The sequence below is a fragment of the Vidua chalybeata genome, chromosome 26, assembly GCF_026979565.1.
Source record: "Vidua chalybeata isolate OUT-0048 chromosome 26, bVidCha1 merged haplotype, whole genome shotgun sequence".
Lineage (NCBI taxonomy): Eukaryota > Metazoa > Chordata > Aves > Passeriformes > Viduidae > Vidua > Vidua chalybeata.
Window position 1 is genome coordinate 691270 of NC_071555.1, and position 20808 is coordinate 712077.

At 66.9% G+C, this 20808-nt stretch overlaps 2 protein-coding genes across 4 annotated transcripts; one reads left to right on the forward strand and one right to left on the reverse strand.

Annotated features, from left to right (window-relative positions):
• Positions 1-25: 25 nt before the first annotated feature.
• Positions 26-7086, reverse strand: MSL1 (MSL complex subunit 1). 3 transcript variants are annotated; one of them, XM_053965552.1, is made up of 8 exons: positions 6888-7086; positions 3800-4023; positions 3090-3466; positions 2373-2437; positions 2129-2196; positions 1784-1908; positions 1632-1704; positions 26-1497 (listed from the first exon to the last, which is right to left on the reverse strand). In XM_053965552.1, the coding sequence occupies exons 1-8, from the start codon at positions 7029-7031 to the stop codon at positions 1407-1409; spliced, it is 1167 nt and encodes a 388-aa protein (XP_053821527.1). In that variant the 5' UTR covers positions 7032-7086; the 3' UTR covers positions 26-1406. The 3 variants fall into 3 exon arrangements, with proteins under 3 accessions (XP_053821527.1, XP_053821529.1, XP_053821528.1); XM_053965554.1 differs by lacking the exon at positions 6888-7086 and adding an exon at positions 5372-5430; XM_053965553.1 differs by lacking the exon at positions 6888-7086 and adding an exon at positions 5334-5424.
• Positions 7087-14078: 6992 nt separating this feature from the next.
• On the forward strand, positions 14079-20739 carry NR1D1 (nuclear receptor subfamily 1 group D member 1). The gene is made up of 8 exons (XM_053965549.1): positions 14079-14184; positions 16749-17090; positions 17187-17275; positions 17360-17504; positions 18104-18567; positions 18743-18928; positions 19753-19963; positions 20205-20739. Exons 1-8 carry the CDS (start codon positions 14157-14159, stop codon positions 20402-20404), a joined length of 1665 nt encoding a protein of 554 aa, XP_053821524.1. The 5' UTR covers positions 14079-14156; the 3' UTR covers positions 20405-20739.
• The last annotated feature ends 69 nt before the right edge of the window (positions 20740-20808 follow it).

The following is a 20808-nucleotide window of genomic DNA, read 5'->3' on the forward strand; positions in this document are numbered from 1 at the left end:
GGGAGGGGAAACACCAGCAGCCAGCGGCCTTTTCCTTGTTTATTGTAAAAAAAAAACAAACCAAAAACAAAAACCAAAGGGGAAAAAAAAAAAAACAACAACCAACAACAACGAAAAGCAGTAAAAAATAATAAAATAAAACCAGCGAGCGGGCGTGTCCGCGAGTGACCCCACCCCCTCCCGCAACGTTTGTTTAGAACTCGGTGGTTTTAGAACTTTATCGATTTTTTAACAATTTCCGGGTTTTTTAATTTTTTTTAAAGTTTGTTTTTCTTAAAGTTTTTTTTTATAAGTTTTTTTTGTTTTGTGTTTTTTTTGTGGTTTTTTTTTTTTTTTTTTTTTGTAAACGAGTTTTCCGGCGTTCAATAAGCTCGGGGTTAATTATAGAGAGGGGGGCAGGGGGGGATAACACTGGGGGGGGCACAGGCTCAGTGCAGGGGGGGGAAAAAAGGAGGAAAAAATGTGGAAAAACGGGAGAGATAGGGAGATAGGGAGAAACAGGGAGATGGGGAGGATAAAACAGAGGAAAAAGGGGGACACATGGAGCCCCTCCCCACCCATCCAGCACCAAGAGGGTCCAGCAGCACCCAGGGGCTCGGACAGGCAATAATGGCCCCCCCTCACAGCAAACCCCTCGCCCGCCTCAAAACATTTAAATTACATTTTAAAAAAAAACATTAAAACCCCCCAAATTGTGCGCACAGGGTTTCTATTTCACAAAAAAAAAAAAGAAAAAAAAAAAAAATTTTTTTTTTGCTTTTTAACTCTTCCCCTCTGCCCCTGCCAACCCCGCTCCAGAGAGGAAAACCACGAAAGAGGGGGGGGAAACCTCCCAAAAGAGAATCCCAGGTGCTTCCCAGCTCCCAGCCGGCTCCGACGCAATCCGCCCTTTATCCTGCTTTCTGCCTAAACACAACGTGAAGGCAGCAGCGGGCGAGTCCCGGGGGGTGAGGCATCCCCAGACACGGGATCCGGTGCTGGTGATCCCAAGGCCACGGGCTGTGGAGGTGCAGCTGCTGGGCCGGTGGCACCGGGAAGCCGGTGCCAGCACGGGGGGGACGAGTCCGGGAAACGTTCCAAAACCCAAACGAACGGAACGGGGATCGCAGCAGAACGAAACCACCCGTCAGCACGGAGCAGGCGGCAGCCGGCCGCGACCCGGCCATGGCAGAGCTTCTGGTGCCATAGGGGTGCTCAGAGCCCCCGAGGACATACGGAGCCTCCCGGAGGTGTCTGGAGCTCCCGGAGGTGTCTGGAGCTCCTGGAGGTGTCTGGAGCTCCCGGAGGTGTCTGGAGCTCCCGGAGGTGTCTGGATCTCCTGGAGGTGTCTGGAGCTCCCGGAGGAGTCTGGATCTCCTGGAGGTGTCTGGAGCTCCCGGAGGAGTCTGGAGCTCCCAGCATCTCCCTCATTTCCGACAGGTCCGGTGTGGCGTCTGCTTCTTCTGCACCTCCAGCCGGCAGCGGCTGCGCTCGTCCAGCCACGGCAGCTCGAAGTTCCTGCGGGCACAGCTGGTGTCACTGCAGCGCCGCCCCGGTCCCAAAATGGCACCATCCACACCCAAAATGGGGCAGGGGGCCTTGCCAGGAGTGACACCGGCCCGGCCCCATCCCCTCCCGGCCCCGGTACTCACTGTGGGGCCAGTTTGGGCAAGGGCCGGCCAAAGGCGACAACGGGCAGGTAAGGGGTGATGAGCAAACTTTCCACTGTGGAGAGACACCAGAGTGTGTGAGACCCCTCATCTGCACCCCCGCCCTCCCCCCACGCCCCCTTCCCAAGCCTCACCATCATCTGGCTCAGGGAAAAATGAGGTAACTTCAGGTTCCGACTCCTGAATCCCTTTCCTTTTGTACATTCGGAGCTGCAGCCGCTGTAGGATTCTCTGTTCCCTGATCCGCTGGATGTCCCACCTGGAAAACAGGATGGCTGGGAAAGTGAGGAGCCACGGGCAGTGCCAGACTCCCCGAAGGTGATCACAGGGGCTGCGCTGGCTGCCAGTGATGTGAGAGCATCCCTCCTCTTGCAGCATTGCTGGTGCCCACCGCAGCTGCCCCCTGCTCTGGGTGACACCCCGGGACCCTCCCCCTTGACACTGGCACTCCAGACCCCCATTGCTCCCTTTGCTCCAACCTTTTCCTTCGTTTCTCATCCAGCTCCAGCTTTGCGTGCCGTTTGGAAAAGACGCTGTCATCCAGGTTCTGCAACGACACCGGGCAGGGATCAGTGCATCATCCCGGGGCCAGACCCCCCACCTCAGCCTCCCTACCACAGATGGGGTTTATGCTGGACGAGGGGACGAAACGCCACCAGCTCTGGGAGTGTGGGACAGCCTGGAAAGCCCCTGTGGCACCACAGGCTCCGATGGCTCACGTACCTCCAGGAGGTCCGAGGGGTTGGGGTCTCTCAGGGGCTCCACGACATGGTCCCTCCAAGACGGAACTGCAGGGCAAGAAGGGTGTCACCCCACACCAGAATCCCCACAGCCCCTGCTCCATCCCACCCCCTCCCCACTCCCTTCCTGCCCGTCCTTCCCCTCGGAGCACGGCATGCCCCAAACCCCCATCCTGAGCCAGCAGTGGGAGCTGCCACGGGACAGCAGAGCTCATCTCCAGTCCCTCGGCCTGGCACACGAGCAAACCTGAGCCACAACCCCAGGGACGTGCCAGGCTCTGTCCGTGCTGGGCCACCTGGCACAGCCCAGCTCCCATCGCCGGCACCAGCCTCGCTGGGCTCAAGGCAGGACAAGCAGCGGATTTGGGGACAGCAGGTGACCCCGGTGCTGTGTCGCCACGGCACGAGCCAGAGACGCGTCTCCCACCCACCCAGAGGAAGTTGCTTCACCGCTTGCTGCAACAGACACCAGCCAGGAGCCCTGCCCAGAGCAGGGTGAGCCTGAGATGAGATCTGGGAGGGCCCAGAGCCGGCACCCACCGCACTGGAAGGAGCCAGCAGCACGGCACCTTTCCCAGCGCCCCGGGCACTCCCTATGGGAATCTGGGAGCCCTTTCCCAGACTCAGAATGAGGGTGCCGAGCCCTGTTCCCAGGCTGGCTCAGCCCCAGCAGCTTCTCCACCATTCTCTCCATCCTTACTTGCTACAGTCTCCTCCTTTTTGGGAGAAGGTTCCCGCAGCGGCGATGGGGGCGGCTGGTGCCAGCGGCACAAGTACATTTCTGTGGTGGACAGATAGGGCAGGTCGTCGGCCTCGCTGGCAAAGCCTTTCTCCTTGGGGAGGGTGCCGGGGCCCTTCGGCGGGGCTGATGCTCTGAGTGGGGTCTCCAGGAGCGACCGGGGTTTTTCCGGAGTCTCTTGGCTCCGCAGTTCTCGTTTACAAACAGTTTCAGCCAAGGAGCCGCCCGATTCCTCCTTCCCCGGGGAGTGTTTTGGAGTTTTACTCTTCACTTTGGAGAACTCTGACACTAGTTTTTTAACAGGCGTCTTCCTCTCCGTGCTCCCAAACGCTGGCTTCCTGCAGGAGGAAGAAGAGCTGAGCCAGGCACACGGATCCTCGCCCTGCACCAGGGACGCTGTGGGGGGCTCCTGGCACCCCCAAACCAGGGCTGCTGCACCAGGGCCAGACTTAAGCAGCCCACAGAGGGGCCTCCCCAGCCATTTTGGGACCCTGCACTCCCCACACAGGCTTTCTTGAGGTTCTCCTTGACACAGGGATGTGTTCCTGGTGCTGGGTGGCCTCTCCAAACACCTCAAAGGCCGCTGGGCAGTGCCAGCCCCCACAAACAGAGGGTGAAGCCATAGGGAGTGTCCCCCCTTCTCCCCACACAGCCCCCCGTGCACTCTGTACCTTTTATGCCCCTTCCCGTTCCTGCCGTAGGGGAAGTGCTTGGGCTGCAGGGTCGGGGGAGGCTCCAGCAGGTCCTGGGGACACTCCAGAGGCAGCTTCTCACATGCCTCTGCCTCCGGCTTCTCATCCACCTCAAAGCCCTGGAAGATGCGGTGCTTCTCCCGCTCGCTGTCCTTCTTCACCAGCTGCACCCGCCTTTCCATGCGCTCGATCCGCGCCAGGAGCTGCAAGGCAGGTGAGGGAGGGCTCACCTCGGGGTGGGGTCACCCCCGTGGGCACCCCGGGGGCAGCTGCCACTGGGTGTCCAGTGGCACAAAATGGCCACTCTCCGGCTGCTTCCCCTGCTGCAGGAGAATCCCAGGCTGCTCCAAATCCTGTCCAACCTGGCCCGGAATGCAGCACCAACCAGAGAATTTGGGGGTCCCACCCTCTGTGTATCCTCCCCAAGGATGCAGGATGGTGAGGGGGGATTGCAATGGTGGCCCCTGCCCACAGTCACCTGCCCCCAGCCAGGGCGTGCACCGTTTAGAAGGGTTGCTTTGGATTGCAGAGGGGGGGTCCCAGCACCCCCAAAAGGAGTGGCTTTGGGGGGGACCCAGCTTTGGGGAGCAGAGCCCAGTGCACGCAGGGTGTGGCGGTCCCATGTCCCCAGCAGTGTCACCCGGGGAGGCTGTGCCCAGGGCAGTCCCTGAAGTGCCACCACAGCCTTGCCGCGGTGGCTCCTCCATGTTGGGGGACGCGGCGTTGCCTGCGGTGACATCACGTGGGGTGTCCCCGTCCTTCCTGCCACCAGCGGGGCCACCACGGCTGGCACCGCCACTGCAGCTGGGCACGGCCAGCGCCGCGGATGGCACTGGGCCACGGGGCCGTGGGGCTGGCAAGGGGGCGACCCACGGCTGTGGGGTGACACAAAACCCATGGGGGGGGACAACGCAGGTAGGGCAATGGGGGGGGGGGGCGTACAAGTAGGCAACCTATGGTGGGGTCACACATGGCATCTCTGGGGTGACACAGACAGGACACACGTGTCGGGGGCGGGGGGACCAGCACAGCTCAGCCGTGGGGACCCCACAGCGTCCCCCCCCCCCAAAAAAAGCTGCCAGCCTCTCGCGGCTGTGAGCGCCCCCAAATCCCCGAGGTGGGGGGGCGCGGCCCCTCCGCGGCGAGCAGCAGGGCGACCTCGCCGGTGGCCCCGTGGTCCCGCCCGGTTGCCCGCGGTGGCGCGGCCCCTTTAAGCCGCCCGCCCCCCCCCCCCCCCGAACCGTCGCCACGGTGACGGGCGGCGGCCCGTTAACCCCCGCCCCGCCCCCGCCCTTTGTGCCCCCGCCGCTTTGTCTGGGGGGGGGGCTGCGACCCCCGGGGGCACCCGCGACCCCCGAGGGGGGAGCCCGGCCCTGCGCTTGGCAGAGACCTCCGGGGTGGGGCTGGGGGGGGGGGCAGAATTGCCCCCGGCGGGTGTTTAACCCTTTGGGGAGGGGGGGGCATTAACACCCCCACCCCCCCACCCCCGGAGGGTTCCGTACCCCCCGGGTACCTCGGGGAGGGGGCAGGTGCCCCCACTGAGGGAATTACTTCTCAAAGAGGGGGGGGTGTTAACTCCTGGAGTGCCACGGGGGGAGAACAGCAACACCCAAGGGGAGGGGGGGTATTAACCCCTGCGGTGCCAGCGGCGGTCGTGAACCCCCAAAGGGAGGCACGTGAACCCCCAAGGGGCCCCCGTTAACCCCCAAGGGGCCTCCACCACGAGGGGAGAACCGTCAGGCCCGCTGTGGGGCATTAACAGCCAAGGGGACGGATTAACCCCTGCGGTGCCACGGGGGCAGCAGGTGAACTGCCAGGAGGGGCACATTAACCCCCCCAGGGGGTGCACTAAGGCCTAGGGTGACACGGACGTTAACCCCTATGGGGGGGGGACATAAACCCCCCCAAAAAGGGGGGCATTAACCCTCGAGGGGAGCAGAATTAACCCTCAAAGAGGGGGGCATTAACCCCCATGGGGTGCAGAATTAACCCTCAAAGAGGGGGGCATTAACCCCCATGGGGTGCAGAATTAACCCTCAAAGAGGGGGGCATTAACCCCCATGGGGTGCAGAATTAACCCTCAAAGAGGGGGGCATTAACCCCCATGGGGTGCAGAATTAACCCTCAAAGAGGGGGGCATTAACCCCCATGGGGTGCAGAATTAACCCTCAAAGAGGGGGGCATTAACCCCCATGGGGTGCAGAATTAACCCCCCAAAGAGAAGTGGACATTAACCCCCAAAGTGGGGGGGGGGGGCATTAACCCCAAAGGCGGGCACAGAATTAACCCTCAAAGGTGGGGGGGGCATTAAGTCCCATGGGGTGCAGAATTAACCCCCAAGGAGGTGGTGAAATTAACCCCCAAAGAAGGGGGCACATTAACACCCAAGCAGGGCACTGAATTAACCCCCCCAAAAAGAGCTGAAAACAACCCCCAAATAGAGAGGTATTACCCCAGGAAGGGGGGGGGTAAATTAAGCATTGAGGGGATGGAATTAACCCCCAAAGAGAAATGAAATCAACCCTCAAAGAGAAGGGCATTAACCCCCCCACCCCAAAAGGGGGGGAGCATTAACCCCGTGGGTGTCACGGGGAGTGAGAACTTTCCTGCTGGCGGGCAGAATCCCACCACAAATCCCAGGGACCCCTGGGTGGTGTTGGGGAGCCATTAACCCTAAGGGGAGGGGGGCATCACTCTAGGGGAGGGGTGTTAAAGCTAGGGGTGGTTAAATTTAGTGGGGATCACCCCATTGGGGGGGGGGGGGTCACCCCTTAGCAGGGTGTCAAACCTAGAGGGGGTTAACCCTAGGGTGGGGGTCACCCCGTATGGGGGGGGGATGGGGTGGGTTAAACATGAGGGAAGTTAAACCTAAGGGGGAAGTTAACCCTGAGGGGGGGGTGGTCACCCCAGAGGGGAGTGGGTTAAATCTGGGGGATGGGGGGGGGGGGGTGTTAAACCCAAGGAGGAGTTAACCTTGGCGGGAGTTAACCCCTTCCACGCCGCATTCCCGCCCACCTCCCCGGTCCCGCCGGTACCCCCCCCACCCCCCCCCATTCCCCCGCCGTACCGTGTCGCGCTCGGCCCGGAGCTCCTCGATCTGCCGCTCCTTGGCCTGCAGCTGCTGCTGCTGCTGCTCGATCAGGTCCAGCTGGAGCAGCAGGATCTGCCGCAGGCAGGCGGCCTGCCCGGGCGACCCTCCGCCGGCGCCCATCGCTGCGCGGGCCGCGGGCCGCCGCTTCCCCGGCTCCGCGGGCCCCGCTCCCGGCCCCGGCCCCGCTCCCGGCCCCGCCGCCGCCGCCTCCCCGGGCAGCCCGCCCGCATCCCCCGCCGCGGCCCTGCCCCCGCCGGCCGCCGGCCCCGCCGCGGCCCCGCTCCGCTCCCGCTCCGCCACCCCGCAGCCGCGGCCCGTGTGTGCCCCCAGCGGCGGCGGGGCCCGGGGCCGCCGGGCCGGCGGAGCGGGGCCTTCCTCCCCCTCCTCCCCCTCCTCCTCCTCCTCCTCCCCGCCCGCCCCCTCGGGCCGCCGCCGCCCGCCCCCCCGGAACGCCGTGGACCGCATGGCCGGGCCCCGTTACCGCCCGCCGGCACCGCGGGGCGGCGGCGCGGGGGCCGCCGGGGGCATCGGCGCGGAGCGGCCCCTGCCCCGGGGATGACCCGCGCGGGGATGAGCCGCGCGGGGGGGCGGCGGGGCGGGGGTCGGTACCGGGCACGGGACCCCGGGTACCGGCGGACGGGGCTCGGCGCGCATGCGCCGGCGGCGGTGGGGGCGGTGGGATCCCCGGGGGTGAGGAGCGGGGCCGGTCCCCGCCCGGGGACCCCCGGGGCGGTGCCCACCCGCGCCGCTTCCCCCGGGCCGGGGAGGGGGACGGGGGGACGGGGGGGGTGGTCGCGACACGCGGACACGCGTGAGGCGGGGGTCCCGCGCCGCAGTACCGGGGGCGGCCGCTCGGGGGCCCCCCGAGAGTGGCGGTACCGGCTCTCCGCGCCCGCCCCGCGGCGGCGGCGGCGGGGGGGTCTCGGGTCACGGGCCGGTCCCGCGGCGGGAGGGGACACGGCGGGGCTGGGAGACCTCCGGACTGGGGGGATGGGACACGACACAAAGGGACCCTCCGCTACGAGCCCCCCCCCACGCGGGGAGGGCCGAGAGCGGGCGGCTGTGCTGTGATTCTGGGGGGTCCGCAACTCACCACGGCCGCACACCCACCCCACCACGGGGGCTGAACCCCCCCACGGGGACTGAACCCCCCCCTCCCCGCACACACAGAGCTCTCGGACGCGTGCAAGAACGTGCACACACGCACACACACGCACGCACAAGTCCGCAGCACCCCCTCTGCAGAGGCTGCAGCCCCAGCACACTCGTGCGTACACGCACACGCACACGCGTGTCCCCCTGCGGGGAGCGGCTGCAGCCCCCCGCTGCAGCACCGCCGCAGCCCGCAGGTGCTGCAGCCCCTGCACCCCCGACTGCAGCGCCAGAGCACAGGTGTGCACGCCCATGCACACGCGTGTGCACACGCACAGCCCGGACCGCAGCCTCACGGCACACGCATGGACGCGTACGGGCGCGCACGGACATGTATGTACACGTACACACACACACACACACACACACACACGGAGGATCATTTCCCCCTCTCCCGGCTGAAACTCCGCCCCCCCCTTCCCCCGCAGCACACGGGGCCGTGTCACCGGGGACACACAGGGGACACGCGTGGCACGTGCTGGGGACGCACAGGGGACACGTGGGGGACGTGCCTCTCCGCAGAGCTGGCGTTCAGGGACGCACAAACACACGCGGGGTGGGGGAGATTCCCCTTCACCCAGCCCCCTGCGAGCATCGGGGCACCCTGGTGCTGGTGCCCGGGTCACACCGGCGGTGCCACCCCCTCGGTGTGGCACTGGGGAAGCCCCTCCGAGGTTCCTGCCGTGCCACGGGTCACGTCAAGCCCTGCCGGCAGCTGTCCCCAGCAGCGTGTGCACATGGACGGGTGTTGTTCAGACACGCGGGGGGGGGGGGGGGGGGGCTGTGGTTGTCCCCCCCGTGGGATTGTGCACATCCACACATGTGGCTGTGGTCACCTCCAGGGGTGGCAGTGCCCGTCCCCCTGCACGGCTGTGCTCACACGCACACAGCTGTGTTTACACGCGTGTGTAGCCATTCTCACACACGCACAGAGCCGTGGCTGTACACACGCGTGGTCACGTGCACACGCATGCACAGCTGTTCTTATGTCCATAACGGTGGCTGCACACGCGTGTGGCTGTGCTCACACATACACGGCTGTGGTTGTACACGTGTGGCTGTGCTCACACATACACGGCTGTGGTTGTACACGTGTGGCTGTGCTCACACACATACACGGCTGTGGTTGTACACACGCGTGTGGCTGTGCTAACACATACACGGCTGTGGTTGTACACGTGTGGCTGTGCTCACACACGTACACGGCTGTGGTTGTACACACGCGTGTGGCTGTGCTAACACATACACGGCTGTGGTTGTACACGTGTGGCTGTGCTCACACACGTACACGGCTGTGGTTGTACACACGCGTGTGGCTGTGCTCACACACGTACACGGCTGTGGTTGTACACGTGTGGCTGTGCTCACACACGTATGCGGCTGTGTTGATACACAGAGCCATGTTCACACACGTGTGACCACGCTGACAGATCCATGTTCACACACACGCGTGAGCCATGTTACACACACAGAGCCATGTTCACACACGACAGTGCTCAAACACACAGATCCATGCTCACACACACACAGAGCCATGCTCACACACACACAGATCCATGTTCACACACACACAGAGCCATGCTCACACACACACAGAGCCATGCTCACACACACACACATACACACACACACACACACACACACACACACACAGAGCCGTGTTCACACGCACGCCTGGCCATGCTCACACACACACACACGTCCGTCTCCGCGCACAGGGGTGCCGTGTCCCCGCCGTGCCCGTCCTGCCCGGGCCGGTGCCGGTGCCGGTGCCGGTGCCGGTGCCGGTGCCGGTGCCGGTGCCGGTGCCGGTGCCGGGGCCGGTGCCAGCCCCGCTGCGGCAGGCCCACGTGCCGGCCGGCGCCCGCCCGCACATGGCTCTGCAGCAGGGAGGCTGCTGGGGCTAAAAATGGAGCAGGGCGCACATGCCAGCGCCACGTGACGCGCATGGAGAGGGCTCCCCGCGAGAGGAGGAGGAGGAGGAGGAAGAGGAGGAGGAGGAGGAGGGAGCCCGCTCACATGGGTTGGCACAGATGCCAACCCGGCCGCGGGGCACGACGCCGTGGCCTCTCTGTGACCTGTGGGTTGAGGGGGGGGGGAGGCTAATGGGGTCGCCCCCTCCCCACTTCCTCACACGTTTGACTTTTGGGAAGGTCAAACATGGGGTTACAGCGGAGCGGGAAAGGGGAGGAGGGGTCCCAGGCGGTGGGTCTGAGGTGGGGGATCTGGAGGCCGAAGGAGTTCCCGGTGCTGTCCCGCCCCCTACCCCCCTTCGCCCCCCCCGTGGGGTCCCAAGGCTGCAGAGGGAACACAAACATCCGCAGGTGAGATCTTGGGGGATGGGGGCAGGTGAGAGGGATCCCCACCTGCCATGGCTACTCCCCTTGGGGGTCCTCCCCAGACCACCCTACATGATGAATACACGGGGGTCCTGCCTCCCCCAGGGGTCCTGCACCCATTTTGCACCCCCATGTCACAGTATCACCCCAATTTCTGGGCCCCTGAATCTTCTTGGGGTCCTGACACTCCCGACCCCTATCTCAGTGCACCTCTCCTGTGGCCCTGCACCCCTGAATCCTCGTGGGGTTCCTACACCCCCTGACCCTGCGTTCCTTTTTGGGGGTCCCTGCAACCTCCCGGGGTGCATTCATCCCTAAATCCCGCACGTCCACGAATCTGTGCACTCGTGCTCCCTGCAGACCTGCACTCCTGCACCCTCCTGGGGGGGGTGGTCCCTGTATCCCCTGCACTCCTGCAGTCCTGCACCCTGCACCCCCAGACCCTGCACTTCCCGGGGTCTCTCTGCACCCCAACACCGGTCTGCCCCGTTCCGCAGCGCCAGGACACCATGGGGTGTCCCCGCCTGTCTTGGGGTGCCCCCACCTGCCGTGGGGTGCCCCGCCCGGGGCCAGGAATGCCTTGTTTACCCGATTTTTCCCGTTCCCGGGGAGGGAGGACGATTCTGGCAGCGAGAGCTGCTGCTCCAGCCAAGAGCCAGGGGCCGAGCCAGGGCTGCTCCCTGCAGGAAAACACCCCCAAACCACCCAAAACCCCAACCCTCCAAGCACTCTCCTGGCCCCCACAGCAGCACTGGGGGGGGGCTGCCCCACCCTTCCCCCACAGTGCCGTCATTGGGGATGGATGAAAGGGGGGTCAGGGGTGCAGGACCCCCAAACTGGGTGGCACCCAGTACCTCTGGTTGCCCCCCGAAGTACAGTTACGGGTGGAGAAACTGAGGTTCGATGTGTGTAGGGTGACACGGGGACACAGCTGGACCCAGTGTCCCCAAACCCACAGGACAGCTGCAGCCCCACGGTGGGTCTGGGGGTGCTCAAGTGGGGCTGGGGGTGCAGGGTTGGGGGCCCTGTCCCGTGGCAGCCCCCGGTGTCCAGCCTGGGGGCAGCGGGGGTGACATGCAAGAACGACCCCCCCGCTCCCGGCGGAGACGCGCCCCCCCCCCTTTTCCTGGAAAAGGTTCAACAAGGTAAACAAGGCTCCAGCCCCGAGTAAAAATAAACCCTCGGCACGCAGGCGCCGGGCGGGAAGCGGGGCGAGCGTCACGCGGCACGGCCACGGCACCGACACCGGCACCGGGCACCGGCACCGGCACCGGCACCGGCACCGGCACCGGCCCCACCGGCCCTCCGCTGCCTCCTGCCCCCGGGAGCAGGGGAGGGAAATGCAGACTGCATCCCCCGTGCGGCTGTTGAAGTGGGGGGGGGGGGTGCAGGGGGTGCATCTGGGGGGATACGGCATGGGAAGGGCAGGGGCACAGCCGATGGCACGGACGGGGTGACGTGTGTGTCCCCCCGACACTCCGGGCACCCCACGGCCGGTGGGGGTACCCCACGGGGGTCCACGCACGACGGGATGGGGCAGATCTGGATTGAGAGGTAGAGACCCTGGGAGGTGCAGGATACAGGGGGTGCAGGGTTTGGGGTGAATCTGGTGGCATGTGACAACCTTGAGGGGCGTTCAGATGCCCCCTCCGTGCCATGGACTTGTTTGGCACGGGCAGTGCCGTGACGGGGTGCACGGAGAGCCCCCCGAGGCACAGACCCGGCCTCTGGGGGCGTTCCCGGCTCACGTCAGCTGCAGTACCCCCCTGTCCCGGTGGCTTTGGTGGCCCCTCTCCCTCACTCTGCTCCCCATGGGTGGTCCCAGAGTCGGGATATCGCAGTCATATCCCAGCTGTGCCCAGCCTGGGGTCCCTGCTCACAGCACCTTCACCAGGACCCCCCCGTGCCGGGTTCCCAGCCTCACGGCGGGACCCCACAGAGAGACTCCAAGAGATTTGTCCCGTCCCTCCCAGCCCCACTCCGGTCCCGGGGATTCCTGAGGGATCAGGATTTCAGGCGAGCATCACAGCGCCGTGTGCCGCAGCGCCGTGCGCGGGGATGTTTTCCCAGTCCAGACGTGCAGCTGAGTCACGGATAATCACCGGGAACGTGCCGGGAGTGGAACGAGGAGCTGCGGGGGCCGTGGGCACCTGCACGGTCCGGGCACGGCCCTGCGGGCAGGCGGGTCCCTTCACCCAAGGACTGGTGTCCCCCCCCCGGGTCCCCCGTTCCCGTGCCAGCCCGGCCCCACACATCCTTCCGGGAGCTGCCGCGGTTCTCCCGGCCGGAGGTGCCACGGCACCGCGCAACCGCCCCGTGACTCAGGGCAAGGGCACGTCCTGTGGGGTGTCGGGGTGTTCCCAGTGCCCCAGTGCCTTGAGGAGCCCCGAAATCCCGGACCACCCCCAGCAAGCCCCGGACACCCCCAGCTGAGGGTGGCCTCATCGCCCACGGGGTTCCAGGGGGTCTTTGGGGTGCAGAGCTCTGGTGCCCCTCCCCGGGTACTCCGCACAGCCGGGGCACCGGGGGCCTCCCCTCCTGTGGGATTAGCTCGGAGGATTTCCCGGCGCTGGCACATCCGTGCTCTGCTCCTTCTCCTCCTGGCTGGGGGCCAGGGCAGCGCCCGGCACACGGGAGAGGGTGCTGGCACCCCCAAAACCTTCCCCGCGGGGCGAGCAGGAGCACCCACGAAGCCCCCGGTGCCACCGGGCCGGGCCAGCCCCGGCCGGCGCCGCGACCCAGATCTGCCACCCACTCTGCCCTGGCACCGCTGGTTGCCGCAGCCTCCGCGGCAGCCAGGAGTGGGGCCAGGCTGGGACGTGGATGCCAGGCACGTGCCACAGCGGGCACCCGTGGGGACAGCAGGGGCTGGGCAGGGCAACATCGGGAGGGGGCAGCGGGCAGGGGGGCAGCTGTGCCGGGGGCACAGGCGCCCCTGGAGCGGGGAGGCTGCGGTGCTGGAGCCGAACAGGTGGGCACAGCAGACGGTGCCGTGTGGGGTGACAGGGTGACTGGTATCCCCCAGTGCAGGGGACAGTGCCACGCGGGGTTACAGGGGTACCTGGGTGTCCCTAGGACAATGGGCAGTGCTTTAAGGGGTGACAGAAGTACCTGGGTGTCCCCAGTGTTGTGCGGGGTGGCATCGGTGCCCAGGTATCCCCAGGGGAAGGTGCCACGCAGAGTGACAGTGCTGTGCCTGGATATCCCCGCTGCAGGGGACAGCCAGTGCCACGGTCAGGTGTCCCCAGTGCAGGTGACAGCGCTGTGCAAGGTGACAGAGCTGCCAAGTGCCGTGACTGGGGGTCCCCAGTGCGGGGGATAGCGTCCTGCCGGGTGACAGATGTGTCAAGTGCTGCACCCAAGTGTCCGCAGTGCAGGGGACACTGCTGCGCCCGGGGGCTCCCGGTGCAGGGACCGTGCTGTGCCGCCTGACGGGGCACCCCGTGTCCCCGGTGCAGGCACCGGTCCCCGCGGTCCGTCAGGCGGCCCCGGTGCGGGGGTCCCCGCCGAGCCCGGGCTCCCCAGCGGCGGCGCGGGGCCGGGGCCGCCGGCGGAAAGTGTGTCACTGGGGCACGAGGCTGTCCCCGGGAATCACATGGGGGAGGCGGCGGCGCCGCGTGCGGCCCAGTGCGCAGCCGCGGCCGGTGCGGGGGGCGGCGGGGCGGGCGGCGGGCGCACAACAGCCCGCACCGGGCGGCGGCGCGGCACGGCTCGGCGCGGCTCCGCTCCGGGAGGCTCACGGGGCCGGGACAGGATGGCGGCCCCCGAGGCCGGCAGCACAGGTCAGTGCCCCGCCGGAGCCCCCCCACCCCCGGGACCACCGTGCGGGCACCGGTCCCCAGCACCGGAGCGGATCGGGGGGCAGCGCCCCGGGACCGCGGCGAGGGGCTGCGCGCTGAGACGAGAGTTGGAGGGGTCCGGACACCGGGACCGAGGGGTCCCGCACGCCCGACCGGGCAGGACGCGCACCGGGACCGCGTCCCGGAACGGGGCTCCGTCCTACCGGGACCGGGGGGTCCTGCAGAACGGGGTAAGGCTCGGACAGCGGGGCCGGGGTGTCCCCGGGAGGAGGGTAAGGGAGGGCTGCGCGCCGGTACCGGGCGTCTTGCACACCGGGGCGATGTGAACACCGGCACCGGCGTGCTCCGGTGATTGGGGCAGAAGGAATGGAAACCGGACTGGGGTGTCCCAAACGCCGGAGCGTGCTGGACGCGGGGTTAGGAAGGCTGAGAACAGGGATCTGTGCTCCGGGGCGTCCCGGGCAGCGGGACCGCAGGGGAGCGCGGCGGGACCCGGGTGTCCCGGAGACCGGGACCGAGGAATCCCGAACGCCGGAGAGGGCTGAACGCAGGGGTAGGAAGGGTGAGAGCAGGGATTGTTGTCTCCTGGGCAGCGGAACCGGAGGGGAGTGAAGTGGGTCCGGGGCAGCGGCACCGGGGTGTCCCAGGAACCGGGACCGCAGCGCAGCGCACAGGAGTCCGTCTGTACCGGGCGGCGGGACCGATCAGGGTGACCGGAGGGGACCGCGGCGGGACGGGGGGGGGGTGTCTCTATCAGCGGCCACGGGGACCGGGCAGCCCGTGGACGGCCGAGGCGGCGCCGCGCGTGTCGGGGCTCCCTGCGCACCGGGAGGGACGGAGGGGGGACCGGAGGCGGTGCCCCCGTGCTCCCCCCCGCACGTGTCCCCCTCCCCGCCGCTGCCACGTGCGGAGTTTGTTTTCCCCTCAGCCCCGCCCCGCCCCCTCCCATTGGTCGGCACATGACATCAGCGATGACGTCACACACGGAACTGGGGACGCCGCCGTTCATTGGGGGGGGCAGCCCTGTCTCCGGGGCAACGAGAAGGGGCGGGGCGGAGCTTGGCCAATGAAAGGCAGATGGGCGTGGTAAAGCGTGAAGGGGCGGGGTTTCGGGGGGGCCACGTGCGGCTGGAGCACGTGGGGCGGCGGCGTGAGGCCGCCTGAGCTTGGGGGGGGCTGCGGGGAGGCTGTTTGGGGGGGGGGGTTCCCTCTGTTTTGGGGTCAAGAGAGTTTCCCTCTCTCTGGGACAAGCCTTGATGGGGAATCCCCGCACCCCAAACCCTACAATGGGTGTCCCGAGGCTTTGGGGTGCGGGGATCCCCCAATTATTTTGGCGTCTTAGCAGCGGGGGGGTCCCCAGGATCAGCTGCCCTGGAAGTGGGACCCACTGTCCCCAATTCGGTGACCCCCTTTGGAGGTGGTTCACTGAGGGGGGATGGTGACAAGCTGGCTCTGGCGCGTGGCATCTGTGCCAGCAGCACCGTGTGCGGCAGGAGACACATGGCCCTGGTGATCCCGTGTGTCCCCGACATCACCATCCACGTGTCCCAGCCCGGAGCCGTGTCCCGGTGCTGCTGTCCCTGCCCCGTGAGTGGGGTGACAACGACTGTGACTTCAGCCAGGGGCCACGCGTGTGTCCCCCCCCCCATACTGCTCCCCACTTTCGGGGGTCTTCACACAACTCCTCAGTCCTGCAGTGGGGACTTACCCCCCCCAGTTGGTGGGGGGGGGGGCTGCGCTGGGAGCATCCCGGTGCCGTGGGGGGGGGGCTGCGCTGGGGGCACCCCAGTGCCGTGGGGGGCTCCGTCATGGGTGGCTGCGCCGTGGGACTGTCCCGGGAGGTGTGGGGCGGGAGCCCGGCTGTGCTGCGGGCACAGAGCCAGGAACGGCAGCAGTAACTCCTGTGACCTCCTGATTTCACCTCTCCAGAGGGTTCCCAGCCCACATTCCTCCTTCAGGCAATTCCGGGGTGCCCTGCCCGTGTCCCCAGCCGGCACGTACCCGGATAAACCCGGCTGTCCCCGTCCCACGTGGCGCCGTCGCCCGTGGCAGCCGGTGGGTGCGGTGCCTGACTCAGGGTGGGCGGCACACGTGCGGCGCAGCGGGATATCCATGGATCCGCGATGCATCCGGGGTGCTTCCCTGGAGACCCCACCCCGCGTGGGGCTGCGATTCTCCTCTGGGGGGCTTCCCCCGCCCCGCCGCCCCCCCACCGCCGGGGGGGGGAGGCTGAGCCTGGTGTAGCTCAGTACATAAGTGACCCATCGGGATGCCCACGGATCTGGGATGCTTCCCTATGGATCCCACCCCACCTGGGGCTGCAATCCCCCTCCGAGGGGTTTCCCCCTCCCCAGCTGGGAGAGGCTGAGCCTGGCACAGCTCGGTGCATGTGTGGCTCCGCGGGATGCCCACGGATCCTGATTGCCGATGGATTCGGGGTGCTTCCCTGGGCATCCCACCCACCTCCGGAGGTTCCCACCTTCCATGAGTCGGGGGAGGCTGAGCCCGGCACAGCTCGGTGCATGAGTGGCTCCTTCTCTCTGCAGGTGGGGTGATCAGCTACGTGGGCTCCAGCGGCGCCTCTCCCACCCGCACCAGCCCCGTGTCCCTCTGCAGCGACAGCTCCAACGGCAGCTCCCAGTCGGGCTCGCAGCCCTTCCCCACGTACTTCCCACCGTCGCCCACCGGCTCCCTCCAGGATTCCCGCGCCTATGGCGGAGCCACGCTGGCCCCCCATGAAGACGGCTCCCCTTCCTCCTCCTCGTCATCCTCCTCCTCCACCTCCTCTTCCTCGTACAGCTCCTCGGTGAATTTCCCCGGGGTGCAGCCGGTCCCCGCAGACGAGCGGCGCCGCAGCTCGCCGAGCAAAGGCGGCAGCACCGTCACGAGTGAGTGGGGCTCGCGGGGGAGGGGGGGGTGGCGGGGGGTCTCCCCACCCAGCGGCACGCACCCCTGGACCCCGCTGACCCCCCGTCCTCCCGCAGAGCTCAACGGGATGGTGCTGCTCTGCAAGGTCTGCGGGGACGTCGCCTCCGGCTTCCACTACGGCGTCCACGCCTGCGAGGGCTGCAAGGTACTGGGATGGGGCCGGGGATGGGGCACGGAGCCCCTGTCACACTGCGGGGACCCCCAGTGATTGTCCCCGCTCGCCCCGCAGGGCTTCTTCCGCCGCAGCATCCAGCAGAACATCCAGTACAAGAAGTGCCTCAAGAACGAGAACTGCTCTATCGTCCGCATCAACCGCAACCGCTGCCAGCAATGCCGCTTCAAGAAGTGCCTGCTGGTCGGCATGTCCCGTGATGGTGAGCTCGGAGGGACCCTCGTGACGTCCCGAGCCGGGGATTCCCTCTGGGGGTGGGATTCCCCGTGCCCAGGCGGCTGGTCCCTTCCCGGGATGTATCCAGGGCTGTACCTCCCCTCTGGAGCCGGCCCCTCCTGCCTGTGCTGGGTGCTGTGCCTGTCCCACGGGATGTGTCCCCCCCTTCCTGGGACCCCCCGCCATATGTGGGGCTGCGTGTCCCCTCCAAGACTCCCCTCCACGGCTGCCCCGTGCCCAGAGCTGCATATCCCCTCCCGGGATGGGTCCCTCATGGCCAGCGCTGTGTTTCCCCTCCCACACAGGGTCCCCCAACATCGAGGCTTTATGTCCCTTCCTTGGATGCATCCTCCTCATGCTCAGGTCTCTACATCCCCTCCCAAGATGGGTTCCCCTATGTTCAGGGCTCTATGTCCCCTCCAGGACCGGCTCTGCCCATTTTTAAGGCTGCGTGTCCCCTCCAAGCCCGGGGGAGGGATGCAGCCCTGCTCCCATCAGCCCCTCGTGGTGCGGGTCGGGGAGGGCAGGCGGGGGGGGGTCACCGCCCGCCGCTGATGTCCCCCTAACACCGGTGTCCCCCCTCAGCCGTGCGCTTCGGGCGCATCCCCAAGCGGGAGAAGCAGCGGATGCTGGCGGAGATGCAGAGCGCCATGGGCGGCATGGCCAGCGCCCCGCCGCCGATGCCGGGGCCCGGCGAGGGTCCCGCCGCGGGCGGGGGCCACGCACCACCCCCCGGACCCCCGCCGCTCGCCCCCCCGGCCTGCTTCTCCCAGTTCCCCCAGCAGCTGACGCCGCCCCGCTCGCCCAGCCCCGGGGGGGCCACCGAGGACGTCATCGCGCAGGTGGCCAAGGCCCACAAGGAGATCTTCATCTACGCGCACGACAAGCTGGGACCCCCTCCCGCCTGCGACAGCGGGCTTCTGCGCTGGGACGCGCCCCCCGCCTGGGCCCCCGGCCCCCCCGAGCCCCGGCTGTGCCCCGCCGCCTACCCCGAGCCCCCGGCCCCGCGGGGGTGCCCCTGGCCCCGCGGCCCCAAGGACGTGCTGCCGGTGAGCGCCCGGGGGCTCCCGCTCCCCCCCCCCCCCCCCCGCCCCGGCTATTTTTAGCCGCTAATCGCATTAATCCCCTTGTCGGTGCCCCCTCCCTCCCGTGGCGGCAGGGCCAGGGGAGCCCCGCAGAGCCCGGGGGAGCCCCCGGTGCCCGCTGACCCCCGGTCACCCGCAGGCGTGCCCCATGAACAGCCACGTGCCCGGCCGCAGCGGGCGCTCCGTGCAGGAGATCTGGGAGGATTTCTCCCTCAGCTTCACCCCCGCCGTCCGCGAGGTCGTTGAGTTCGCCAAGCACATTCCCGGCTTCCAGGCGCTCTCCCAGCATGACCAGGTCACCCTGCTCAAGGCTGGCACCTTTGAGGTACGTCCCGGAATGGGGAGGGCTCGATGGTGCCCCATAGACTGGCAGGGTGCCCCATGGCATTGCACGGTGCTCCATGGACTGGCAGGGAGCCCCAAAGCATGGGAACTGTGGACCAGAAGACAGCAGGAACCCCGTGGCATTGCAGTGCCCCACATTTGAGAGCCGTGGGCGCCCATGGCATTGCCTGCTGCCTCGCAGCACTGCAGTGCCCCACATTTGGGATGTGTGGCACAGAGCACGGTGTCCCTGTCATGGCACAGTGCCCTGTGGACTGGCACGGAGCCCTGCAGCACTGCAGTGCTTCACAAACAGGAGTTGTGGCATGCAGCACAGTGCTCTTGGCATTATACAGTGCCCCATGGCACTGCAGTGCCACACTTCTGGGAGCTGTGGCATGGAGCACGACGCCCCAGGCATGGCATGATACCCCACAACTGGGGGCCACGGATTAACACGAAGCCCCATGGACTAACATGAAGCCCCGTGCCCCATGGCATTGTAAAGCCCCACATTTGGGAGCTGTAGCATGAAACACAGTGCCCCTGGCATCGCACAGCACCCACGGCATAGTACCCCACATTTGGTGGTCACAATATGGATCACAGAGCCCATGGCACGGCACAGTGCCCTGGTACCCCACATTTGGTAGTCAAAATACGGATCACGGAGCCCATGGCACGGCACAGTGCCCCGGTACCCCACATTTGGTGGTCACAATATGGGTCACGGAGCCCATGGCACGGCGCAGTGCCCCTGGCATGAAGCGTGGTGCCCTTGGCTCTGCCTGGTGCCCCGTCCCATATCCTGCCCCCTGCCCGCAGGTGCTGATGGTTCGCTTCGCGTCGCTGTTCGACGTGAAGGAGCAGACGGTGACGTTCATGAGCCGCACGCGGTACGGGCTGGAGGAGCTCTGGGCCATGGGCATGGGAGACCTGCTCGGGGCCATGTTCGACTTCAGCGAGAAGCTCAGCGCCCTTGAGCTCAGTGATGAGGAGCTGGGGCTCTTCACCGCCGTCGTCCTCGTCTCGGCAGGTGGGCGTGGGAGGATTTGGGGAGTTCTGGGGGGAGATTGAGGAGTTTGGGGCTGGGATCAGGGGGTTAGTGGGGTATTCGGGGCTTTCAGGGATGGGATCGGGGTGGCATTGAGGTAATACCAGGGGAGTATCAGGGGGTTCAGCGCTGGGATCGGGGTGACACTGGGGTGGGATTAGGGGGTTTTGGGGGTTGAGCTGGGGTGTCTCCTCCCCTGCCTCTGACCCCCTGTCCTCCACAGACCGCTCGGGCATGGAGGACACGGCATCAGTGGAGCAGCTGCAGGAGACGCTGCTGCGGGCCCTGCGCGCCCTCGTGCTGAAGACGCGCCCGGCCGAGACCTCGCGCTTCACCAAGCTGCTGCTGAAGCTGCCGGACTTGCGCACCCTCAACAACCTCCACTCCGAGAAGCTGCTCTCCTTCCGCATCGACGCCCAGTAGTGCCCCCAGGACCCCCCCGGGGACCCCCCCCCACCGCCCCGCGCACCCCTGTACATACACCACAGCGGGGGGACACACAGACTTCCCCCTCCCCCGGGGCAGCACCGACCCCGTGGCGCCCGTCGGACTCGCAGGGATTCACCCCAAGGTGGGCGCCAGGATGCTGGGACCCCCCCCCCCCCCACCCCAAATCGGGCACCGCCCCCACGGCACCGCTGGCAGCGCCGGGGGGTCCCCTCGCCCCGACACCCCCGTTCTGGCGGCCGGGGGTGGGACGCAGAGGCCGGATCCAGCCGTGCTGGGGCGGTGGGTCTTGTGGGGGGGGGGGGGGGGGGGGGGGGGTTTGGTTGGTTGGTTTTTTTTTCATCATATATTTATTACATAAATATATAGTAAAATAGACC